General features: G+C 40.2%; 2 protein-coding genes across 4 annotated transcripts; one reads left to right on the top strand and one right to left on the bottom strand.

Annotated features, from left to right (window-relative positions):
* Positions 1-2,699: 2,699 nt before the first annotated feature.
* Positions 2,700-7,480, bottom strand: LOC117817750. Of its 2 annotated transcripts, none has more exons than XM_034690514.1 (3): positions 7,438-7,480; positions 5,036-5,137; positions 2,700-3,973 (listed from the first exon to the last, which is right to left on the bottom strand). In XM_034690514.1, exons 2-3 carry the CDS (start codon positions 5,068-5,070, stop codon positions 3,172-3,174), a joined length of 837 nt encoding a protein of 278 aa, XP_034546405.1. In that variant the 5' UTR covers positions 5,071-5,137; positions 7,438-7,480; the 3' UTR covers positions 2,700-3,171. The 2 variants fall into 2 exon arrangements, with proteins under 2 accessions (XP_034546405.1, XP_034546406.1); XM_034690515.1 differs by having other exon boundaries at positions 5,036-5,165; positions 7,438-7,458.
* A 3,115-nt stretch (positions 7,481-10,595) lies between these two features.
* Positions 10,596-16,344, top strand: cysltr1 (cysteinyl leukotriene receptor 1). Of its 2 annotated transcripts, none has more exons than XM_034689263.1 (3): positions 10,596-10,852; positions 12,493-12,747; positions 15,210-16,344. In XM_034689263.1, the coding sequence occupies exons 2-3, from the start codon at positions 12,745-12,747 to the stop codon at positions 16,263-16,265; spliced, it is 1,059 nt and encodes a 352-aa protein (XP_034545154.1). In that variant the 5' UTR covers positions 10,596-10,852; positions 12,493-12,744; the 3' UTR covers positions 16,266-16,344. The 2 variants fall into 2 exon arrangements, with proteins under 2 accessions (XP_034545154.1, XP_034545153.1); XM_034689262.1 differs by having other exon boundaries at positions 15,207-16,344.
* Positions 16,345-19,330: the final 2,986 nt, after the last annotated feature.

The raw sequence follows: 19,330 nt of genomic DNA, 5'->3' as shown, positions 1-19,330 counted from the left end.
CCAACACAAAAGATTAAAGTATCAGTTTAAATAAAAAGTATTATCTGTTAGTTTCTTGAATTATAATGTGAACTTACAGTCCTCCTGCATCAAACATTAAAAACTTGTTTAACTTTTTGATCTTTTTGCTTTCAGTGAACTAGACGATCGAAAAGATTAAAATATTGTGATTTACGGGGACAAATGATTAACTTCCAACTTCACTGAAATGTGAGAACAATGGGATGCATCTGGATGCTCGATGTGAGTCCTGTACATATTTACGTTCTCTTGCATACATTTGATAGCATGTAGGTCTTTGCAGGAGCACACAACGAAATGAAGGGTGACCAAATTCCATTAAGATTCATCCTGGCCCTGGTGTTGCAGGTCTCAGTGTAATGACTTACCTGGACAGATGGCTAGAACCAAGCCAATGTTACTGTCAAAAGTTACACTTGTGCTTTACCTGACATAAATGGGGATACTTTGGCTCAGTGGGTAGACTAGGTCGTCTATCAACCAGAAGGTTGGCGGTTTCGATTCCAGCTCCTGCAGTCACATGTCGAAGTGTCCTTGGGCAAGACACTGGAGTGCTGTTGTTCAGCTGTGTGTGAATGTGTATGAATGAGATTAGGTAATAAGGATGGCCCTTTACTATAGCAGCCTCTACCATCAGCGATTGAATGTGGTATGTGACTTAAGTCACAAAGATGGGAACAGAGTTGTCTGTCATCTGAAAGCATGTTTATCACAATCCTTGTTCAAAATCAGTGCATCTCTTCAGTTTGTTCTGACAGTGGCATGTTTACACAATCTAAAGGGGGAGGGCTAAAACTGCAAGTTAAAGGCAAAGGACATTCTGTACAGAGTGTTAATGATTGGCCAAAACACAGGCTGCAGAGTTTCATTCATGGGTAAAAACACGTTTATGACTGTTGTAATTTAATCCTATCCTCCTTTGTAGTGTTTCACTTTAGAAATGTCTCTTGTAGTATATTTCTTAATCAAGAAAGTCATCTCTCTTTGCACCTAACTAACAATCTATAACTGAACTAGATATCACATGACATGGTCTCTCCTCTGGTCCTTGACATCCTGCACAAATGTACCTTGACTTGCCATGGTGGACAAACAGGATGTGTTGTTATTCTATGTCTGACTGTGTATACTGTGCAGCCAAACAGAGAGCATCATGGGAAGGAAGCTGCCTCCACTGTTCTTCAGTCCTCTTTGCCCTGTTGTTGCTTGGTCTCCAGCCTTAATTGATTAGTTCCAGGAGCACTTGAAGTTGCAGCAACACAGACACACAGACACCAACACACAACCGAAGAAGTCATACTGATTAGATCAGCTTTCTTGTAAGGGGTGTGCTGCCCTCTACTGGACATATTGTACATCACACCAGATAATTCTGAACCTTACTGAAATCTATGTTCCAGTAGAACATATTTGATATCATCAGTAACACATTTTAAAGGATTATACCTGCAGTAGTTGAAATAGTGTGCAACAGTTCATTACTTTCTATGAAGAAGTCCTCTATGTCCAACCTTTTTTCTCAGGTTTGACACACAGGACTTCTCCATAGAAAGTAATGCACTCCTCAGCTGAAAACCAAACTCTCTCGCCTGGTGAAGACTGCCATGAAGGTCATAGGAAAGACTGGCAACCCTTTTCTATAGGCCATTTATGAGCAGTGTGTTCAGATCCATTGCACATCCGTTACTCTGAGTATGAACTTTTACCGTCTGGAAGAAGGGACAGAGTCCCCAAATGTAAATTGAATCATTTTAAAAACTCATTTGTGCCTATCTCTATCAGAATTTTAAATGGTAAATAGCCTGTTACGGTTGGGACAATGTTATGGTGCTCTCTAAGAGTATTCTGTGGGATGTATGACTGTGTATTATCTATTGTATTTTTTATGTGTGCTCTTGTTGTCATTGTGACCTTTTAAATAGCAGGTAACGTGTGCAGCACTGATGTCAAAGACAAATTTCCCTACGTAGACAATAAAGGACATGATATCCTATCGTATCGTATTATTTTAGCATGATTGTGTTGGCAGATATCCACACTGAAGCCACAGGTTGCCCCTAAGTTGCCTTCAAGCTGAAAGTTGTCTGCTGGTAGCATCTGTGGTGTCATCCTGACCGACATTTAACCCGTATACACAGATAATATTTCTCCACCGTGCATGCACTTTCTGAACAGTAGCTAGCTTAGTAAATGGGTGGATAGCAGACATTAAAGCAGTTATGTCAAAGCTGCTCTTGCAACTGATCTTACATCAGATTTGCTGATTGATTACCAAATGACAAATGATTACCTAGAGGCACGAAAACAGAACTTGTGAACAAAAAAGACAAAATATACTCAAGACATTCCCCTGCAAGCATGTGTTAGAGATTTTTAAAATGATGTATGTGTTTTTGTTTCAACATCTGAACTCGGAATTCCTGCCAGATAAAACCCTGGAGAGGGCAGGATGAGCCTGTTTACAATATGAACCTGATCATTATCTCCCTGCTCAAAATTTACATTAGCTTTCTTCAGAAGCATGTGAAATGTTCACTCCATAAAATCCCACATAGACCACATTTCACAGCTACAGTGGCCTAATGTAATTAAAACATATCTATAGTTTCACAATGGTTTTGAACATTTACTTTTATTTTATACTTTGTATGTTTCTGAACAAGGATGTATTTGCTAGAATGGCCTTTTCACTCCTGGAGACAGTGACTCAAAAAAGAGAAACTCCCACTACAATCTTCCTTGTGCGTTACTACAAGGAGAGTTCAAAACAACAATTTAAAAAACTTCTCTATTGAACTAACTCAGGGGTATTCCTTGATGGGCTTACTTGGCCAAATGAGGCTGCTAATATTAGCTCTGTCTCTTACTTTAGTGAAAAGGGCATGTGTAATTTAGAGTTCCTTTTTTTTGTACACCCATAGACTTGTGATACTTTATGAGCAAGACAGCTAACAACAATAAGAAGCCTACATTATAAAACACAAGAGTCAGCAAGAGTCTGAATGTGTGTACTGTAATTACCACTTTTTTGCCACAGGGGCCACTGTTGAGCTAATGTAACGGTCCATACAGTTATTCTTTATTTCTTCATATAAATAGGAAAAGGATACATAGTACTTTTGGATGACTTCATAACATTTTTAAATTCTTTTAATGATAGGAACTTTTTCTCCTCTTCGGTTTGCCACGAAGAAAAACATAGTGCAGCCTTAAATTCAGCAGCCATAAAGTCCTCCTCAGGCAAGGGGAGAACGCTGGAAGGGAGATGAGAGGCACTGGTCCCAGAGAGAGGGTCTGAGGGTTTTCTTCTGTTGAAGGATAAGTCTGAGGGCTGGGGTTGTGCAAAAGTTTTGAGTGGAGCAAGAACAACAGTTCTGTCAGCACAAGTATCCAGACCAGGCGGCAGCTAAGCTGCGCCCAGTGAGAAGTCCTGAACCTCCGAGTCTGCTGAGGCCAGCGTGACACTAGCGTGGCCTCTAATCCCACTAGCCCCAGCAACAGCAGAGAGGCCAGGTGGTGGGCATCAAGAAGCTGCTCACAGAACGTGCTCACAGCCTCCCTCCGCCATGCTGATGCTCCCTCTTTCATGAGGCCAGTCTGAATCTCAAAGCCTGCCTCCTCCATCCACCAGTTCAGATTTGCTCCAAGCTGGAGAGTCCAGCTCAGCAGCACAAGACCGTCTGCAAGAGCCAGTTGACCCAGAAGCACAGTGGAGGGCTTTATAGAGATGTGGGGGGAACGGAGCAGCAACAGGGCCTGCAGGCTGTATGCACAGCTCACCAGAAGGGGGAGCTGTGCACCCTGGAAGCCCTGGAACAGCAGAACTGTGACCAGCTTCAGAAGTAGGAACCGACGCAGCCACTCTTTGGAGGCTGAGAGCCCTCCTTCTGTGACTGAACCAGGCCAGCACCAAGAGCTTATCCCCCAGGCCGTCTTTAAAACTTGCTTAGATCTGCAGAAAGATCAGACATTTAGATTAACTCAGTGTCATCCTTTGTCTGGAAAACCAGGAATGTAAATCTTCAGCTTGACCTTCTTCTTCACCCGCTTTAAGGTGCAAACACACACACAGAAAAAAGCACATCCAAGCATGAAAAAGATGCTTGTAGTTTATCTGTTTCCATTTCATCCTATTCACACCCTTCTCCTTTTTATGACTATGTGGATGAGTAATGCAGGCAGAGGTCTGGACATGCAAAAATCCATCAGCCAATTCCTCAGCATTACTGAGGGAGGTTTACTCAATACGCACTTCAATGGAGGGTAATTTATTTAGTATTAGGTGATATTTATAAACAGTATGTAGGACTCTAGCAAAAACCATTCCGTTTATGGAATGTGACCAGGAGGTCAAGTCAAAAAGGAAACATGATGTAAAACATTTACACGTGTCTTTGATTTGAACTCTCTCTAAGTAATCTGAATCAACCAATTGGCAGTTTAAAACATAGACTGTATAAAATATGGACGTAGTATCCGTGCGACACCCATCTGTTCCTGAGAGCTGTTTTGAAGCCAATCAACAGCGGCAGCCATATTGGAAATGCGGAACTCAACCAGGCATAGTGTGACATAGTGTGAGCCTCCTAGCCAATAGCTATGTGTTCCCAACCGGGAATCACGTCAGTCATGTCCTTATTTTGGCAAAAACTTGTAATCTTAATATCTTCTGAACCGTCACGTTAGAAAAAAAATTCATACCCCGTACAGTGTGTGCCATTAGAGAGATTAGCTTCGTAGAGCCAAGCCGTTTTTTGTACCAGGCTGTAAACACGTGTTGCAAATATCGTCTTTTTCCCATTCATGTCTATGTGGTTTCCGGTGTTTCTGCAGCCAGCCTCAAGCGGATTCTCGATGTATTGCAGTTTATAACACTTCCACATGGGCTTCATGGTTTGAGACCGCAGGTTGCCGCTTGATTTAAAATCAAAAGTTCCTCCATAACCAAGACTTCTTAGTAAATATCTGGTTAAACATGTAGAGGAATAGGTGCTCAAATAAGAAATAGACTCACCTGTGTACTGGCAGGAAGTTGAGATTGAAAGTCATTGTCCAATTTCACCTGGCTGCGGGCTGACAACTGCGTTACCCATGCCAGCCCGTCTTCTCGAAGAGGCTGAAAGAGAGTGAATGAAAAGTCCCCGCTCCCTTCTCTTTATCAATGCTGTTTGCTTCAAATGTCATCATGTCTGGTCTGGAGGAAAGCCAGACCATATCTGACTCATGTTAGAGTAGAATCTGTGCCTGAGGGCTTTCCTTACATCACTAACATCAGTGTAAACCTGTTTGAATGTGTTTTTCCAAGCAGCTCAGGGCTTCCAGTTGCAGCTCGCATCAGATACAAAACTCTAATCATGACTTACAAAGCAGTAACCAAAACCGCTCCAGTTTACCTGGAACCCCTCATCCAGGTCTACTGCCCTTCTCGCCCGCTGCGCTCAGCCTCTGAAAAGCGCCTAGTGCTTCCAGCACACGGGGCCTCAAAATCAAAATCACTAGCTCGACTCTTCTCTTCTGTTGTCCCTAAATGGTGGAATGAATTGGCCAACTCCTTTCGATCTGCAGAGTCCCTCTCTACTTTCAAAAGACAGCTAAAGACCCAGCTCTTTAGGAAGCACTATGCACTTAGCTAGACTGTTCTCCACTGTTGTCCCCAGTGGCAGATCATATCGCCCAGCTACAATTGACTCGCACTGTCCTGCTCTACTCTGGGAATCGGTGTTCAGCTCTTGAGGGTCCCAGCACTTGGTACTTTGGTCATTATTGTGGTGATGTTAATTGTTGATGATGATAATGGAAGGTCTTAAATTGTTTGGTTGCTTCATTGTAGATGTTCCTTATTTTGAAAAAAAAAAAAATCCCTACTTACTTTTGTGCATTGCCTTTACACTGCTTGGCAGTACCTGCACCCAAATTGACTTGAAGCACTTTGTTACTCTTACTGATCTTGTTTCCTCTTGTCTAGATCTTTGCTTGTGTTGTTCTTGTTCTCGTACGTACGTCGCTTCGGATAAAAGCATCTGCTAAATGACATTGTAACATTGTAAAAAGGAGAGTAGGTTCCAGGAAGAGTGATGCCAAGATGCCCTCCAGAAATGGAGGAGAAACTCTGATAAAACAAACACACACATAAATAAGTAAGCAATGATTCCAAAAGCTTATTAGCTAACTATGAACCCAATTTAAGAAGGGTTTCCAAAGCAGATCTTTTGTTCAAATGATTTATGTTGATGTTGAGCGCAAATCTAACAACCCACACGTGGACTTCAGATGTTGTCTTGGAGCAGGCAGTCGGCAAACCTGCAATGTATCCCCAAAAACTTGGGTGTGGACACAATGATGAATGGCTTTTGTTATCACTGCCAAACATCATGACACTCCTCTGAGCTGACTAATCACTCCACTCACCCTGCTATTACTATTTGCATTGCTTAATTCATTAGCTGCTGCTTTTCTCTGACGGTTCACTGCAAGCAGATGGTTTTGTTTTTGTTTTGATCCCATGAAACACTTGTTATGGTGTTTGATAGTCCAGATGTGTGAGTAAGTGTGTATCACACAACACATGAGTATTTGTGAGCTTTCATATGAAGGTCATTGCCAACTTAACAGGATAAATGCTGAAGTAGGTCTAGGGTTTCAGTGGAAACAATGAATTATGTTGTGTGTTTGTGTGTGTGTGTGTGTGTGTGTGTGTGTGTGTGTGTGTGTGTGTGTGTGTGTGTGTGTGTGTGTGTGTGTGTGTGTGTGTGTGTGTGTTTAATTGGCTGGTTTTTTTAAATGAACTGTGTTGCAATGAGAGCAGTGACACTATAAAAGGCAATGTGGTGTTGGTGTGACTTTGATCATGATTGGCGTTTCTCATACTCATACTATTGGATGGCTTGTTCCCCTCAGAATCAAGCTTTACAGTTTTAGTATTATATGAAGCTCCATAACAGGTAAAATGTTTGCTCTTACGTCTTTATTTAGAGAAGAGAGGACAGTGGACAGAGTTAGAAACCGGATGAGAGAGTGGGGAAATGACATGCGGGAAAGTGGCTGCAGTCTGGAATCAAACCTGGGCTGCTCACTATATGGGCATGCAATTTAACCATTAGGCTAAATCCACGCCCAACAGGTCAAATTTAAATCAACACAAATGTTAATGACACTAAAACTCCAAAACTCAAGATTTTCCAACCACTACCACCAGCCAGACTTTTTGCTTGGTTCTAATTCCCAAACTTAGGAAACAACACAAACACACTAAAAGCACATTCTTCTTCTTGTGCAGGGTCAGTCAAATGTTTGAAAAACAACAATCAAACTGCAATCGTCCTTCAAAAAATACCCCAACTGCTCAAATACAACACTGCAGTATTTGTGTAGAATTAAAACACCATTCAAAAATAGCTTTACAAATTGTCAACGCACCTACTTAGGTCTTCATCAGCAGCTGCAGTGGCTTGCACAACTGTGTTGAGTTAAACTAATCAATTTATGAGGAGGATGATTCACCTTGAATCATTACCTTTTTGGTTAAAAACACAGGACAGGGGACGCAGGTTCACATTGAAACTCTTAAGAACAGCCTGTCAATGCATTTTCAGTAAATCCTTTGTGTGATTTGTAAAGCTTAGTAAAAAAAAGAGTAAGGTAATGAGGTTTACAAGAACAGATACATTTCTTGGTATGTTTAGAAAACCTGATCAGTCATTTCCAGGAAATATGCTCATGGTACCTCAAGTTTCAAACAAAAAGACTCACAACCAACACAGAGGGCTCCACTCAACTGTTAAAAGGATTAGTCACCATTTTATTCTGCACCCAAACAGCTAAAGTGACTTATATTTCTCATTGCACTCAAAACCATGTGGGTTCTAATTATTACGTGCTCATTGAGTGCACATCATAAGAAATTAATGATATTTGACTTCCTCAAGATGTGCTCAGAGAGAAGGCAAGAAGGTTTCCGTTTTCATCTTAACACAGTCGAGTGGATTTATGTAAGCATGTTTGTACACATTCAAATATTTCTGTTCAACTTTGCCAGATGAGGTTATCTAAACAAGACCTGACAGTATTCATTTGATGAGTGGAAACATGTGTTTTACAACCACATCTAATGGTGTATTCTTTGATACCCTTTATTTCCATTGACAATGTGTCTGTGCCATTGTTGAATCGTGGCTCTGCTTCTTTTTTATGTTGTTGTGAAACGAACTACAACAGTGATGGGCTTGTGAACAGGTGTACTTCTGCTTTCACTGAACTGAACCTCAAGGATGTTAAGCAATATCGGTACATCAGTTAGCACACAGTCTGCACTCCTGCAGACACTATGTCAGCAGCTAGGAAACCACAGCATTTGAATTGAGATTGTGAAAACCTTCTGCCGTCCTCTCAAAAAACTCTTCTTTGTGAGATAAGTGACACATTTCAGAGAAAAGTGACCCATATAAACATCCTGGTCTGCGGTATGTTAACTGACTGCCAGAGAAAAGGAGAGACTACTATAGATCTCAAAGTAAGCAGACTACCAGTGTATTTATTATCTGAGATATGCTTTTTATTAGCTGTACATCTCTGTAAAAGTGATAAAAAATTATAAATGTAAAATAATGTGCTGTTTCAGCTCTTTGGGAGGATTAAGGGAGCTTAAAATGGTCCCTGCATGAACAAACATAAAAATGATATAATTGATCAGTGACAACTGATTTATATCAACTCGAGAGAAACAGCAGATCTCACTTCCATGAAAGGAGTGCATTCAGAGGCGGGGAGCTGCTGGATCCATTTCAAATATGCAAGAGACTGCATCAGGTAAACAACATTTTACAAGTGTTCATAACAGAAAGACAGTGTAAACAGTTAGTGGCGGCCATATCTAAGAGTCTGATCACTTTACAATTGTGAGTGAGATGCATTCAGTTTAAGTCACAAAAAGAGGCACTTTCAAGTTTCAAGTATTCTTTTATTACATCAGCGCTGCCTGCTATCATTGATTTTACATAAACAGAAGCTCACATTACTGTGACATGTAAAAAGAGGTCACTCGATTCCACTGAGTCATTACAGACTCTGCAGTTTACTCCAGCGTTAGTGCTTTTTTGATCATTGTAAAAGATTTATAACTTACTATGCTGCTCCTCTTTATTTTCAACTCTTTCAGTCAACTTATTTCTAGCTGCCGCAGAAGGCTGGTATCTGTGATGATATATTAACCCTTAATATACAAGTTTCCCAGCACCAAACAGAAGAACACAAACAACAGGCAAATAGAAGAGCATTCAGAAGTTTAAGATGTGAGGACTTCTCTCATGAGGGGATAGAGAACAAAATAACCATAAATGTATGATTTAATGTGGGCTACTGTTTGGTTTAATATATGCTCCTTAAACAGAAAATGTTAGGTGTGTTGTTCCTCACAGTTTTTAGTCATCTCATCGAGGTAACTATGTTCTGTTATGATAATGTGGAGTTTTAGAAATGTTTATTGTATTGTGTTTTACTATGCCCTATTGCTGCTAATAAGACAAAGTGAAATACATGCAGTTTTCAAGTAAAAATGTTTATTTGTCCATTAAATTACATCTGGTAGGAACTGATATTAACTCACATTTTATGTATGCTGAATGCGTTGAGTTCATAGTCTTTCGTATCTGTTCTTTTGCACAGAACCAGAAACTAACCTATAACTCTGTTAGCTGAGGAACTTTCTTTATGTGTCCATTTTGCTGCCCCCTGCAGTCAAAGTGATACTTCTCATCTCTTTGCTGATCTTATCCTGAACTTGTGCAAGAAGAAACATGCATTAGAGATACATGAATGCATAGTGATGGATAGAGAGAGAGAGAGAGAGAGAGAGAGAGAGAGAGAGAGAGAGAGAGAGAGAGAGAGAGAGAGAGAGAGAGAGAGAGAGAGAGAGAGGAGCACATAGGCGATGGGTGTTTCCAGTCTAAGCTTGTAAAAGCCAAGAAATCCTAAGAGCTAAGTCAGCCCTGGCTGCACGCATTACCAAAAAGAAACATTTTAAGCCTACTCTTACAGTGGAGAGGGTATCTGCCTCCTGGATCCACCAGACAGAGTCCTGATGCTCAAAGGCTCAACCTCCCACTCTACTCTGAAAAACTCTCATGCAGGCTTATATTCTGTGAGCATGAAGTTTATGAGGCCAAATAGATCACTATGAGCATGTGAGGAATGGGAGCCAGTCATGAAAAGCTAATATAAGAGATTCATGATACCTTTCCCTGTTCTTGTCAGTATGCATGCTGATCATCTTTGAACTGCTGAAGAGCTGAGGATAGCAGTCTACTAACAGGGCATTGTAATAATTAAGTCTTGAAGTAAGGAATGCATTCATTATACTACCTATAAAAAACTGGACGAGCCTGAGTTTTGACTGTGGTGCTATAAATGCTACAAAGTGGATGACCTATCATCCCAACTGCATACCGTGAGTACTTTCTTTTTGGAAGAGCATGTTTGACTTGACATAAGTTACCAATGGGAGCAGTGTGATTACTTATTTTCAAAATATGTTGTAACCTTGGAAACACAAACATTTAAAAGAAGCACATGTGTTTTGTTTTTTTCATTCAACTTAACTAAAAAAGGAATCCGCAGTCTTCCCTTTTAGCACATTTCCTGTAAAAAAAAGTTCACAGTAACAAAGACAGAGAAGATTTTGAGGAGTTACCATAATATTCAAAGAGGATGATGCCAGGAAAATGCACTTTATCTATTAAGCATTTTCACATCCCACCACATAATTAGGCTTTCAGATCACTGCAGTAATGATCCACGACAACAACTGAGCTGCCACTTGTTCTCTACAGCAGAGAAGGTAGGTCATACCTGTAGCTTTGATCTTCATGGCTCATTTCTAATTTGCTGCTCATGTGTGAATTGTGTGAGTTTTGGTTCACTTGTTGATGAATGAGATCTCCTTGGCCTGAAAATGTCTCCAGCCAACAGTGAGACTGAAACCACAACACAATGGATGAATAATAATAATAATAATAATAATAATAATAATAATAATAATAATAATAATAATAATAACAATAATAATAATAATAATAATAATAATAATAATAATAATACATCTTTATTTATAGAGCACTTTTCAAAAACTATGTTACAAAGTGCTTAACAATGCCTCAAGGACATGTGCAAAATAAGGAGCATTTTAAAAAGCCATACAGGCAGTGCAAGTGTCATCACTATTAAAAGAACATGAAATCATAAAAACATAAAAACAAAGGAAAAAACAAATAAAAGCAAAATAAAAGCAGGACCCTGTGCAAGACACCTTGATCAAATAAAATCAGGAAATGCTCTTCGATAAAAGTATGTTTTGAGCAATGATTTAAAAGATAGCAGAGTCCGCCAACCTAACTTCCTCCGGCAGTTCGTTCCACAGTTGTGGGGCTCGGACTGCAAACGCCTTGTCCCCCCTTGTTTTAAGACGAATAAACAGTTCAGCTGAGCTTAAATTGTACAGTTGTGCCATTAAATCCTGGTTTTTGAATTTACTCAAAAACCACAAGTGCACTACAAACATATCCCAGAATGACCTCAACACTCATAGCTGCTCTCTGCCCTGTTGTTACTCTTACCATCAAGCTAATGAAGATATCGTTCTCTGATCATGTAGACTAAGTGGTGTTGATACAGGCTCGTTCTGAAAGTCGAACCACTAAGTGCACTGAATGCACTATCAAGTCAAAAACAAGTTCATTTTCTGATCATGTAGAGTAAGTGGTGTTGCAGAGTGCAGGGTTGAGATTTTGTCTTTGCTACTGTCTAACTACTAAATGAATTACAGACAAATGATCCTGCCTTTCCGCCATTCTGCTCTTTTAAGTGCAAATACAAGAAGGCTCATTTCCACTGCAGCATCAGCACTCAATTAACTAGCTGTAATTCCCACTCATTACGAAAAAACAAAGGAAATGCAGAGATAAAGAAAAGACTTCCCTCACTAGACCAGAGGAGTCAGGCAGGGTTGACTCTTGTTTAAGTGTCTCTGCAGTGCTGCTGCACCACACTCAACAAATTACTTAACAAGGCTGTGTCATGACGATACAGTCAGTGCTATGAATCAACAAGTCTGGCCTTGCTGTAATTTGACCTGAGTTATGTAAAGAGTTTCGCTTTGTAAACACATGTCAACCTCTACACTACCATTGGGAAATAGGTTTTTGGCAGAGTAGAACAGGTCGGACAAGCAAACACATGGAACATGAACATGAATCTGAGAGGGTGGTTAAGGAAGGGAAATGCCTTATTACAGCTCAATTTCTTTGGAAAAATCAACAGCAAAGAAAACAACAACCAACAGAGAATAGGTTTAATGTAGTCTGTGGTTGATTCAACATGATTCATGAAGACAAACAAATAATAAAATAACAACTTCCTGTGTTGATGAACCCATTTATTTATTTACCCTGTTTTCTTTGATTTACTGTAAATGTGTTGCAGAAGGGTTGATGATGACATCAGACTTAATGCTGCTGTAGAAGACAGACCAGACCCACTTCCAGATAACTGAGCGTATAAAGAAGCAACCACCTGCAGCACATCCTCCTCCCACTACCTCGTGATATCTGGCAGACGAGTTACAGAGGCAGAGGAGACACAGTCAAGCAGCGCTGCTGTTCAAACATCTACCAGGAAAGAAGATCAACAGTAAGAGTGACTGGAAACAACATTTTAACAGCAGACAGGACATCAATGGTAAGGAAAACTTTCTGAAGTCAGAATTTATTTCAATCATTTTTTTGAAATCAGAGATATTTTGACTTGGAGGCAAAGACACTGGTAGATGGTAACAGTTTTTGGCATGCAGCCGATATGTTACATGTTAAATATGGCTTCAGCAATTTCACTATTCTTAATTTTTTAAGCAGCTTCTATTCATTTTTCTCAAGCAATAGACATTTCTCTAATTCAAGAAGCCAGTAAAGATGTGTGATTTGGTAATAGGCATTTATGTCACACACAAGCGGCAACCTCCGGTCTCAAACGATGAAGCCCATGTGGAAGTGTTATAAACTGCAATACATCAAGAATCCGCTTGAGGCTGCCTGCAGAAACACTGGAAACCACATAGACATGAATGGGAAAAAGACGATCCTTGCAGCATTAATAAACATGTTTACAGCCTGATTCAAAAACCGGCTTGGCTCTACAAAGCTAATCTCTCTAATGGCACACGCTGTATGGGGGGTGAATTTTTTTCTAACGCGATGTTTCAGAAGATATTAAGATTTCAAGTTTTTGCCCAAATAAGGACATGACTGACTTGACTCCCGGTTTGGAACACATAGCTGTTGGCTAGGAGGCTCCATAGACTGTATAAAATATGGACGTAGTATCCGTGACGTCACCCATCTGTTCCTGAGAGCTGTTTTGAAGCCAATCGACGGCGGCAATATTGGAAATGCAGAACTCAACCAGGCAGAGTGTGATGTAGTGTGAGCCTCCTGGTCAACAGCTATGTGTTCCCAACCAGGCAAAACACTTGTAACCTTAATTTCTTTTGAACCGTCACGTAAGAAAAAATTCACCCCCCGTACAGTGTGTGCCATTAGAGAGATTAGCTTTGTAGAGCCAAGCCATTTTTCGAACCAGGCTGTAAACATGTTTATTAATGCTGCAAAGATCGTCTTTTTCCCATTCATGTCTATGTGGTACTGGTGTTTCTGCAGCCAGCCTCAAGCTGATTCTCGATGTATTGCAGTTTATAGCACTTCCACATGGGCTTCATCGTTTGAGACCGAAGGTTGCTGCTTGGGAGGCTCACACTACGTCACACTGCCTGGTTGAGTTCCACATTTCCAATATGGCTGCCGCCGTCAATTGGCTTCAAAACAGCTCTCAGGAACAGATGGGTGACATCACGGATACTACGTCCATATTTTATACAGTCCATGGTCACACACTACAGAGTGTGATAAATACAACTCAGCTTCTGATACAAAGAAAATAAGTGTGAGACGGGGATCAAGTTCACTGGTAATTGCATATCCAAATGTAGTCAAGTAACTTTTTTATGACCTACGCAAAGATGAACAGACAGTATGATCAGAAGCTCTGATGATCAGTCATCCATTGAGGGAATCAATGCAGTCTGCTGAAACTACAATTATTTATCAACAAAGCAATGGCAGTGCTCATAAATTATTTTATTTCCTGTTAATCAGTGGTGTGCTCCCCCCATGCACTCGTGTCTGAGAAAATGCTGCAGAGATGTTCTCTTGGATGCTTTTGTATAGACAAAACAATATGAGATGTCCTGGTAAGTGTATGCATCATAAAAAAGATACCTTCTGGATGCCCTATCAATGGATACGGAGTAATAGAAAGCTCTCTCAGGTCCCTTTCCAATGGATTAAATGTGATAAAGTGTGTTTGGTTGTCAGTGACTTAAGTATGATTATGTACGTGGGCTACGTTACACTATTCTGTTTTAAAATGACCATGTGAAAAAGAGCAGATGCAATACTTGGATGTGAGCATAATGAAGAAAGCAGAATTCATTTTATGTATTGATCGTTTTTGTGTATTTCTTTTAAATAATGAAATTTCTACCACAAATTATAGCATAAATATTTACCAGAATGTTTGCAAAATGTTATTACTTGTGCCTCATTTTGTTTAAATGAGCCCTACGCTGTAACCTCAAGACTACCCACTGCTCATGTGGCTCACTTAATTGTTTAGCCCATCTTTAATTCTAACGAGCAACAAGTAGGCCTGTGCTCTAATTAAATAATTACAGAATTCCAAAGCGAGACATAAAACCAAGGAGTTTACAAATGGGCTTCAAAATGCAGCTAGAGGCAGATCTTTGAAGCTCCGGCGTCTCATGCCACACAGTGGGCGGCCTTTCTATTTTCAAGCCTGTGCCCTTCAAACAGTCTGAGTACGCCACTGGTGTGAACAGTAATTACGTCTTATCCTTTGTTTGCCCCACAGATTGGAAACTTTTGTCATGTGACAGGATAGAAGTCTACATTTCGTATCTACTTTGTCGGGTTTTCTGCAAAGTCCGCAAAACCCAAGAAAATCTCTGAGACAATCTTTCAGATTACAGACACACTCTGCAAAACTTTGCATTGCATGCACAGTTTCTTGGTTTACGTTGATATTATCTGTACTTCACACATCCTCATGTCATCTTTCTGTCCCAGCAGCTACAGCTGCCACCACAGATAAACCAAATGAATCTGACAGACAGCGCAGAGAGCAACTCTACAGAATGTCCCTCCATTGATGACTTTCGTAACCAGGTGTACTCCACCTCCTACTCCATCATCACAGTGTTGGGCCTGGTTGGGAACGGCTTCGCCCTGGTGGTCCTGCTCAGAACCTACCGTCAGGGGTCACCATTTCACATCTACATGCTGAACCTGGCTGTGTCTGATCTGCTATGTGTGATGACGCTGCCTCTGCGAGTCCTCTACTATGTGAACAAGGGCCAGTGGAACCATGGAGATTTCCTGTGTCGCATCAGCTCCTACGCACTCTATGTTAACCTCTACTGCAGCATTTATTTCATGGCTGCTATGTCTTTCACACGCTTCTTGGCCATTGTCTTCCCTGTTCAAAACCTGCAGCTGGCGTCAGAGAACCGTGCTCGCCTGGTGTGTGTGGGCGTCTGGGTGTTTATCTGTCTTTCATCTTCACCCTTCCTGATGTCTGGCCAACATTTTGACTCCTTCACAAATAAAACAAAGTGCTTTGAGCCGCCACGAGGCAACGAAATTCAAAAAATTGTCATTTTGAACTATTTGTCTCTGATGATGGGCTTTGTCCTGCCCTTTCTGGTCATACTGCTTTGCTATGCTGGCATAATTCGCACCCTGCTGTTCCGCACCCATGCTGCCAGACAGCAACAGGGCACAGCTACCAAAGCCATCCGAATGATTGTCATCGTCCTGCTAACCTTTCTAGTGAGCTTCATGCCGTACCATGTGCAGCGCAGCATTCACCTGACCTTTCTGTCCCGGAAAGACGCCACCTGCTCAGAGCAGGTTGCCATGCACAAGTCTGTTGTGGTGACGCTGTGCCTAGCCGCTGCCAATTCATGCTTTGACCCGCTGCTTTACTTTTTCTCTGGTGAGGGTTTCCGCAGACGTTTGTCCTCCATGCGCAGGCAAGCAAGGAACAGCACGATGCACCGCTCAGAACGACCAAAAGCCATTGCAGACTCAGAGCCTAGACAAACCTTCCAGCTGGAGGACGGTTAATCAGTATGTGATGAAGATCCTCATTAAGAGGGAAGGATTTGGAAGAAACAATTGAAGATTTGGTTGGTTTACTATGGAATTATACATCTCAGGATCTTGTTATTTGTTCATTTTTAATAGTGCATATTGTTCAATATTTAAGTGATGTTGTTCTGTCCAATTAAAACAGCAACAGAATCCTTTTAGGTTTTATAAGTAAATACTTTCAGTCATAAAATACGAATCCATGAAAACAGAAGAATCAATGTGTGAAGGTAATGTAGACAATGTAGCAATGTTTGGTGTTTTATATTTGGTGATATAATTAGATTTGGATGTATGTTTCCAGTGTTTGTACAAGTGAATATCTTGTTTTTTTTTTCTATATTGTAAATGATTATGACTGTTTTAAAAGTACACTTTCTGATTCTCTGCACTGAGCTCCAAAACAGCAACAATACGAACATTTTGAGATTCAGAAGAGTACTTTTAATGAAAAAAGTCATATTTTTGTGAAGTGTGATACTACCCTCAGATCTCCTCAGTAATTATAAACCCTAGGGTGCTGAGGTTAGCAAAGCTTATCCCAAAAAATGTAAACAAAGTAAAAAGAAACATCAGCTTGACTTTAGGAAACAAAAGTGGCCTGCAAGCTCTAAAGTTCACAAATCAACCCTTTGCATATCAGCTGTTTTATCACACGTGGTTAGCTCCCCTTACAGTGCTAAGCTAAGACAATGTTGCTGAAGGAAATATAATTTCATATTAACTTCACTAATTTAAGAGAGGTTACAGTTTCCTCATCTTCTCTGTGCAAGTACATAAAACAATCCTGTTAAAATATGCTGCTGAATTTGTATTGTTGCAGACATATACGTCATGTTGTGTAAAATGAAAGAATAAATAAATAAATGTAAATGAATGAATGTAATCCTCTGGAATCCACCACACTCAGACTGACTGCATGAAGAGTTATGGAGCCTGTCCACTAGGGGTCGTACCAGCACACATGTTGCTGTTATAACTGATACAAAACTTGTCCTAAAAATGTTTGCATATTTTTTCTACAGTGAGAACAAAAGTTGATTGAGAAACAAAAGAAAACAGTCTGCTGTTTTTGTGTCTGAAGCATCACGACTGTCTGCAGTGAACAGACCCATGACCTGAAGATAAAAAACAAGTCAAGTTTGAAGTTAATTGCAATTTCAAATTCCATTTTCCTAAATCACCTTTATGTGCTCTTGATATCAGCGTATTGTTTCATAACACATCAAAACACGTTTCACTGTGCATGAACTGTGAGTTTTATTTGCACCGCAGGGAAGAAGCAGTCAGACTTTTGTTTGTTCATTTATTTCAATTTATTTTCAATTATTTTCAATGTTTTTTGTAATTGTACTTTTAATTAACAAATCAGTTCAGAGCATATCCTTATCACTCTCAAAGCCACCAAATGCAGACTTTAATCTAATGTCCCTGTTAATCAGAAATACAAAACATCAGTTGGAGAGCAGACATCTGCCTCTGACCCGGCTGACTGGAACATAGAAGGCCACTGTATTACCACTTCATAAACAGATTATATCAAGCACATGATCGGCTCCCTCCTGTGTTTGCACAAAAAGATGTTTGTTTCAGACAGCAAAGCAGGACAATCTCAGAGATGAGATTCTGCAGTGGCAGTGTACCTCACGGCAGCGATACCCAATACATTGCAGAAGGAAAGTCCCTTCGCTATTCCTTCTAATTTGTTGTGCACCCCGTTTCAATACAGGGAATTGTAACATCTTCTTTCGTCTGTGCCCCAGTTTCTCTTCTCTTTAAGTGATTTTGCTTATGCACTGATTAGTGCTTGGGAAATGTCAAGAATAAAACATGTTTGCCTTCAGGGAGAGCAGACTCAGTGTTGCAGTTGTTAATATCCTCCATGTGAGTTAAGAACCAGAGCTGCTTTTATTGTGGTCACGGTCAGCCTTTCTGTCATGCTTTATAACCCATGCTACTTTACACTGTGTTCCTTCAAATCCAGCTAAACGTCTTTCTAGGGCAATTAAGATTGCTCTATTAACAGAGCATACCTTGAGGGCACTTTAAAGGCTTTGTATATTGCTTTTGTCATCATAATAAATGTTTAATTAATGCAATAAAATCATTAAACTTTAAAGGGACAGTCCAACATTTTAGTTCTTAATTCATTACAGTTTTAAGAGTCATGAGAGGCAGATAAAAAAGTCTTAACTGTTGACCATGATGTTGAGATACCCTTTTAACCTCCTTATTGATCCTCTTAATACTACTTGACAGAGTTTTTTTAATATTGAAAGTCTGATGGCACTTCCACTGTTGAAAATTACCCTAACCAAGCCAAAGCAACCGGACATATCCTGAGTAACAGAAAGCCACATTCAATCACATCTCAGGTAACTTACTCTTACACATTTGAATCACAATACAATGTACTGGTTTATTCTTTCTTTACACGTGCATTAGTTAACTAGTTTGCCACTTGTGAGCAGAGCAATAGCTTTCAACACAAAACAGGCATATAATCACAAAGTGATGTTGATATTGAGCAGAGTAACGAGCAGCTGTCTCGTAAAAACATCCAGCAGACACAAAACCAATCAAGCATTCATTTGAATTCCAATATTCACTCAGTTCCTCTTCTTCCATTTGATTTCCAACAACAGCAGATGACAATACCTGGCGCTTTCACTGGCAAGACCTCCACTGCAGTGTTTTTAACCAGCTGGTCTTTAACGCGGTCTCTCAGCTGTTTGGTGTTTGTTCCGGTCACATGACATGCTTGAAATTATCAGTAATGAGACCATTAAGGAGAAACCAAGATGTTTAAAGATGCAAAAGCGTGAAACCAAAACAAAACACTGAGATACTTGCTCCCTCTGTAGAGCTGAGGGAAACTGCAGAGTCCTGGATGATTTTGTGTTGGTTTCTTTACTACGTAAACATAGTCATCAGCTGTTGTAACATGTTGATCAGATCAGCTTTAAGTTCCTAGTTTCCGACGTGATGACTTTAATTTAAGTTGGTGATGCAATTGTCTCCAAAACGGAAACTGAAGAAAA

The sequence above is a fragment of the Notolabrus celidotus genome, chromosome 8 (genome assembly GCF_009762535.1).
Source record: "Notolabrus celidotus isolate fNotCel1 chromosome 8, fNotCel1.pri, whole genome shotgun sequence".
In the NCBI taxonomy this organism is placed as follows: Eukaryota; Metazoa; Chordata; class Actinopteri; order Labriformes; family Labridae; genus Notolabrus; species Notolabrus celidotus.
Note: the sequence above shows the minus strand (reverse complement) of the source record. Positions and strands in the feature narration are given on the sequence as shown.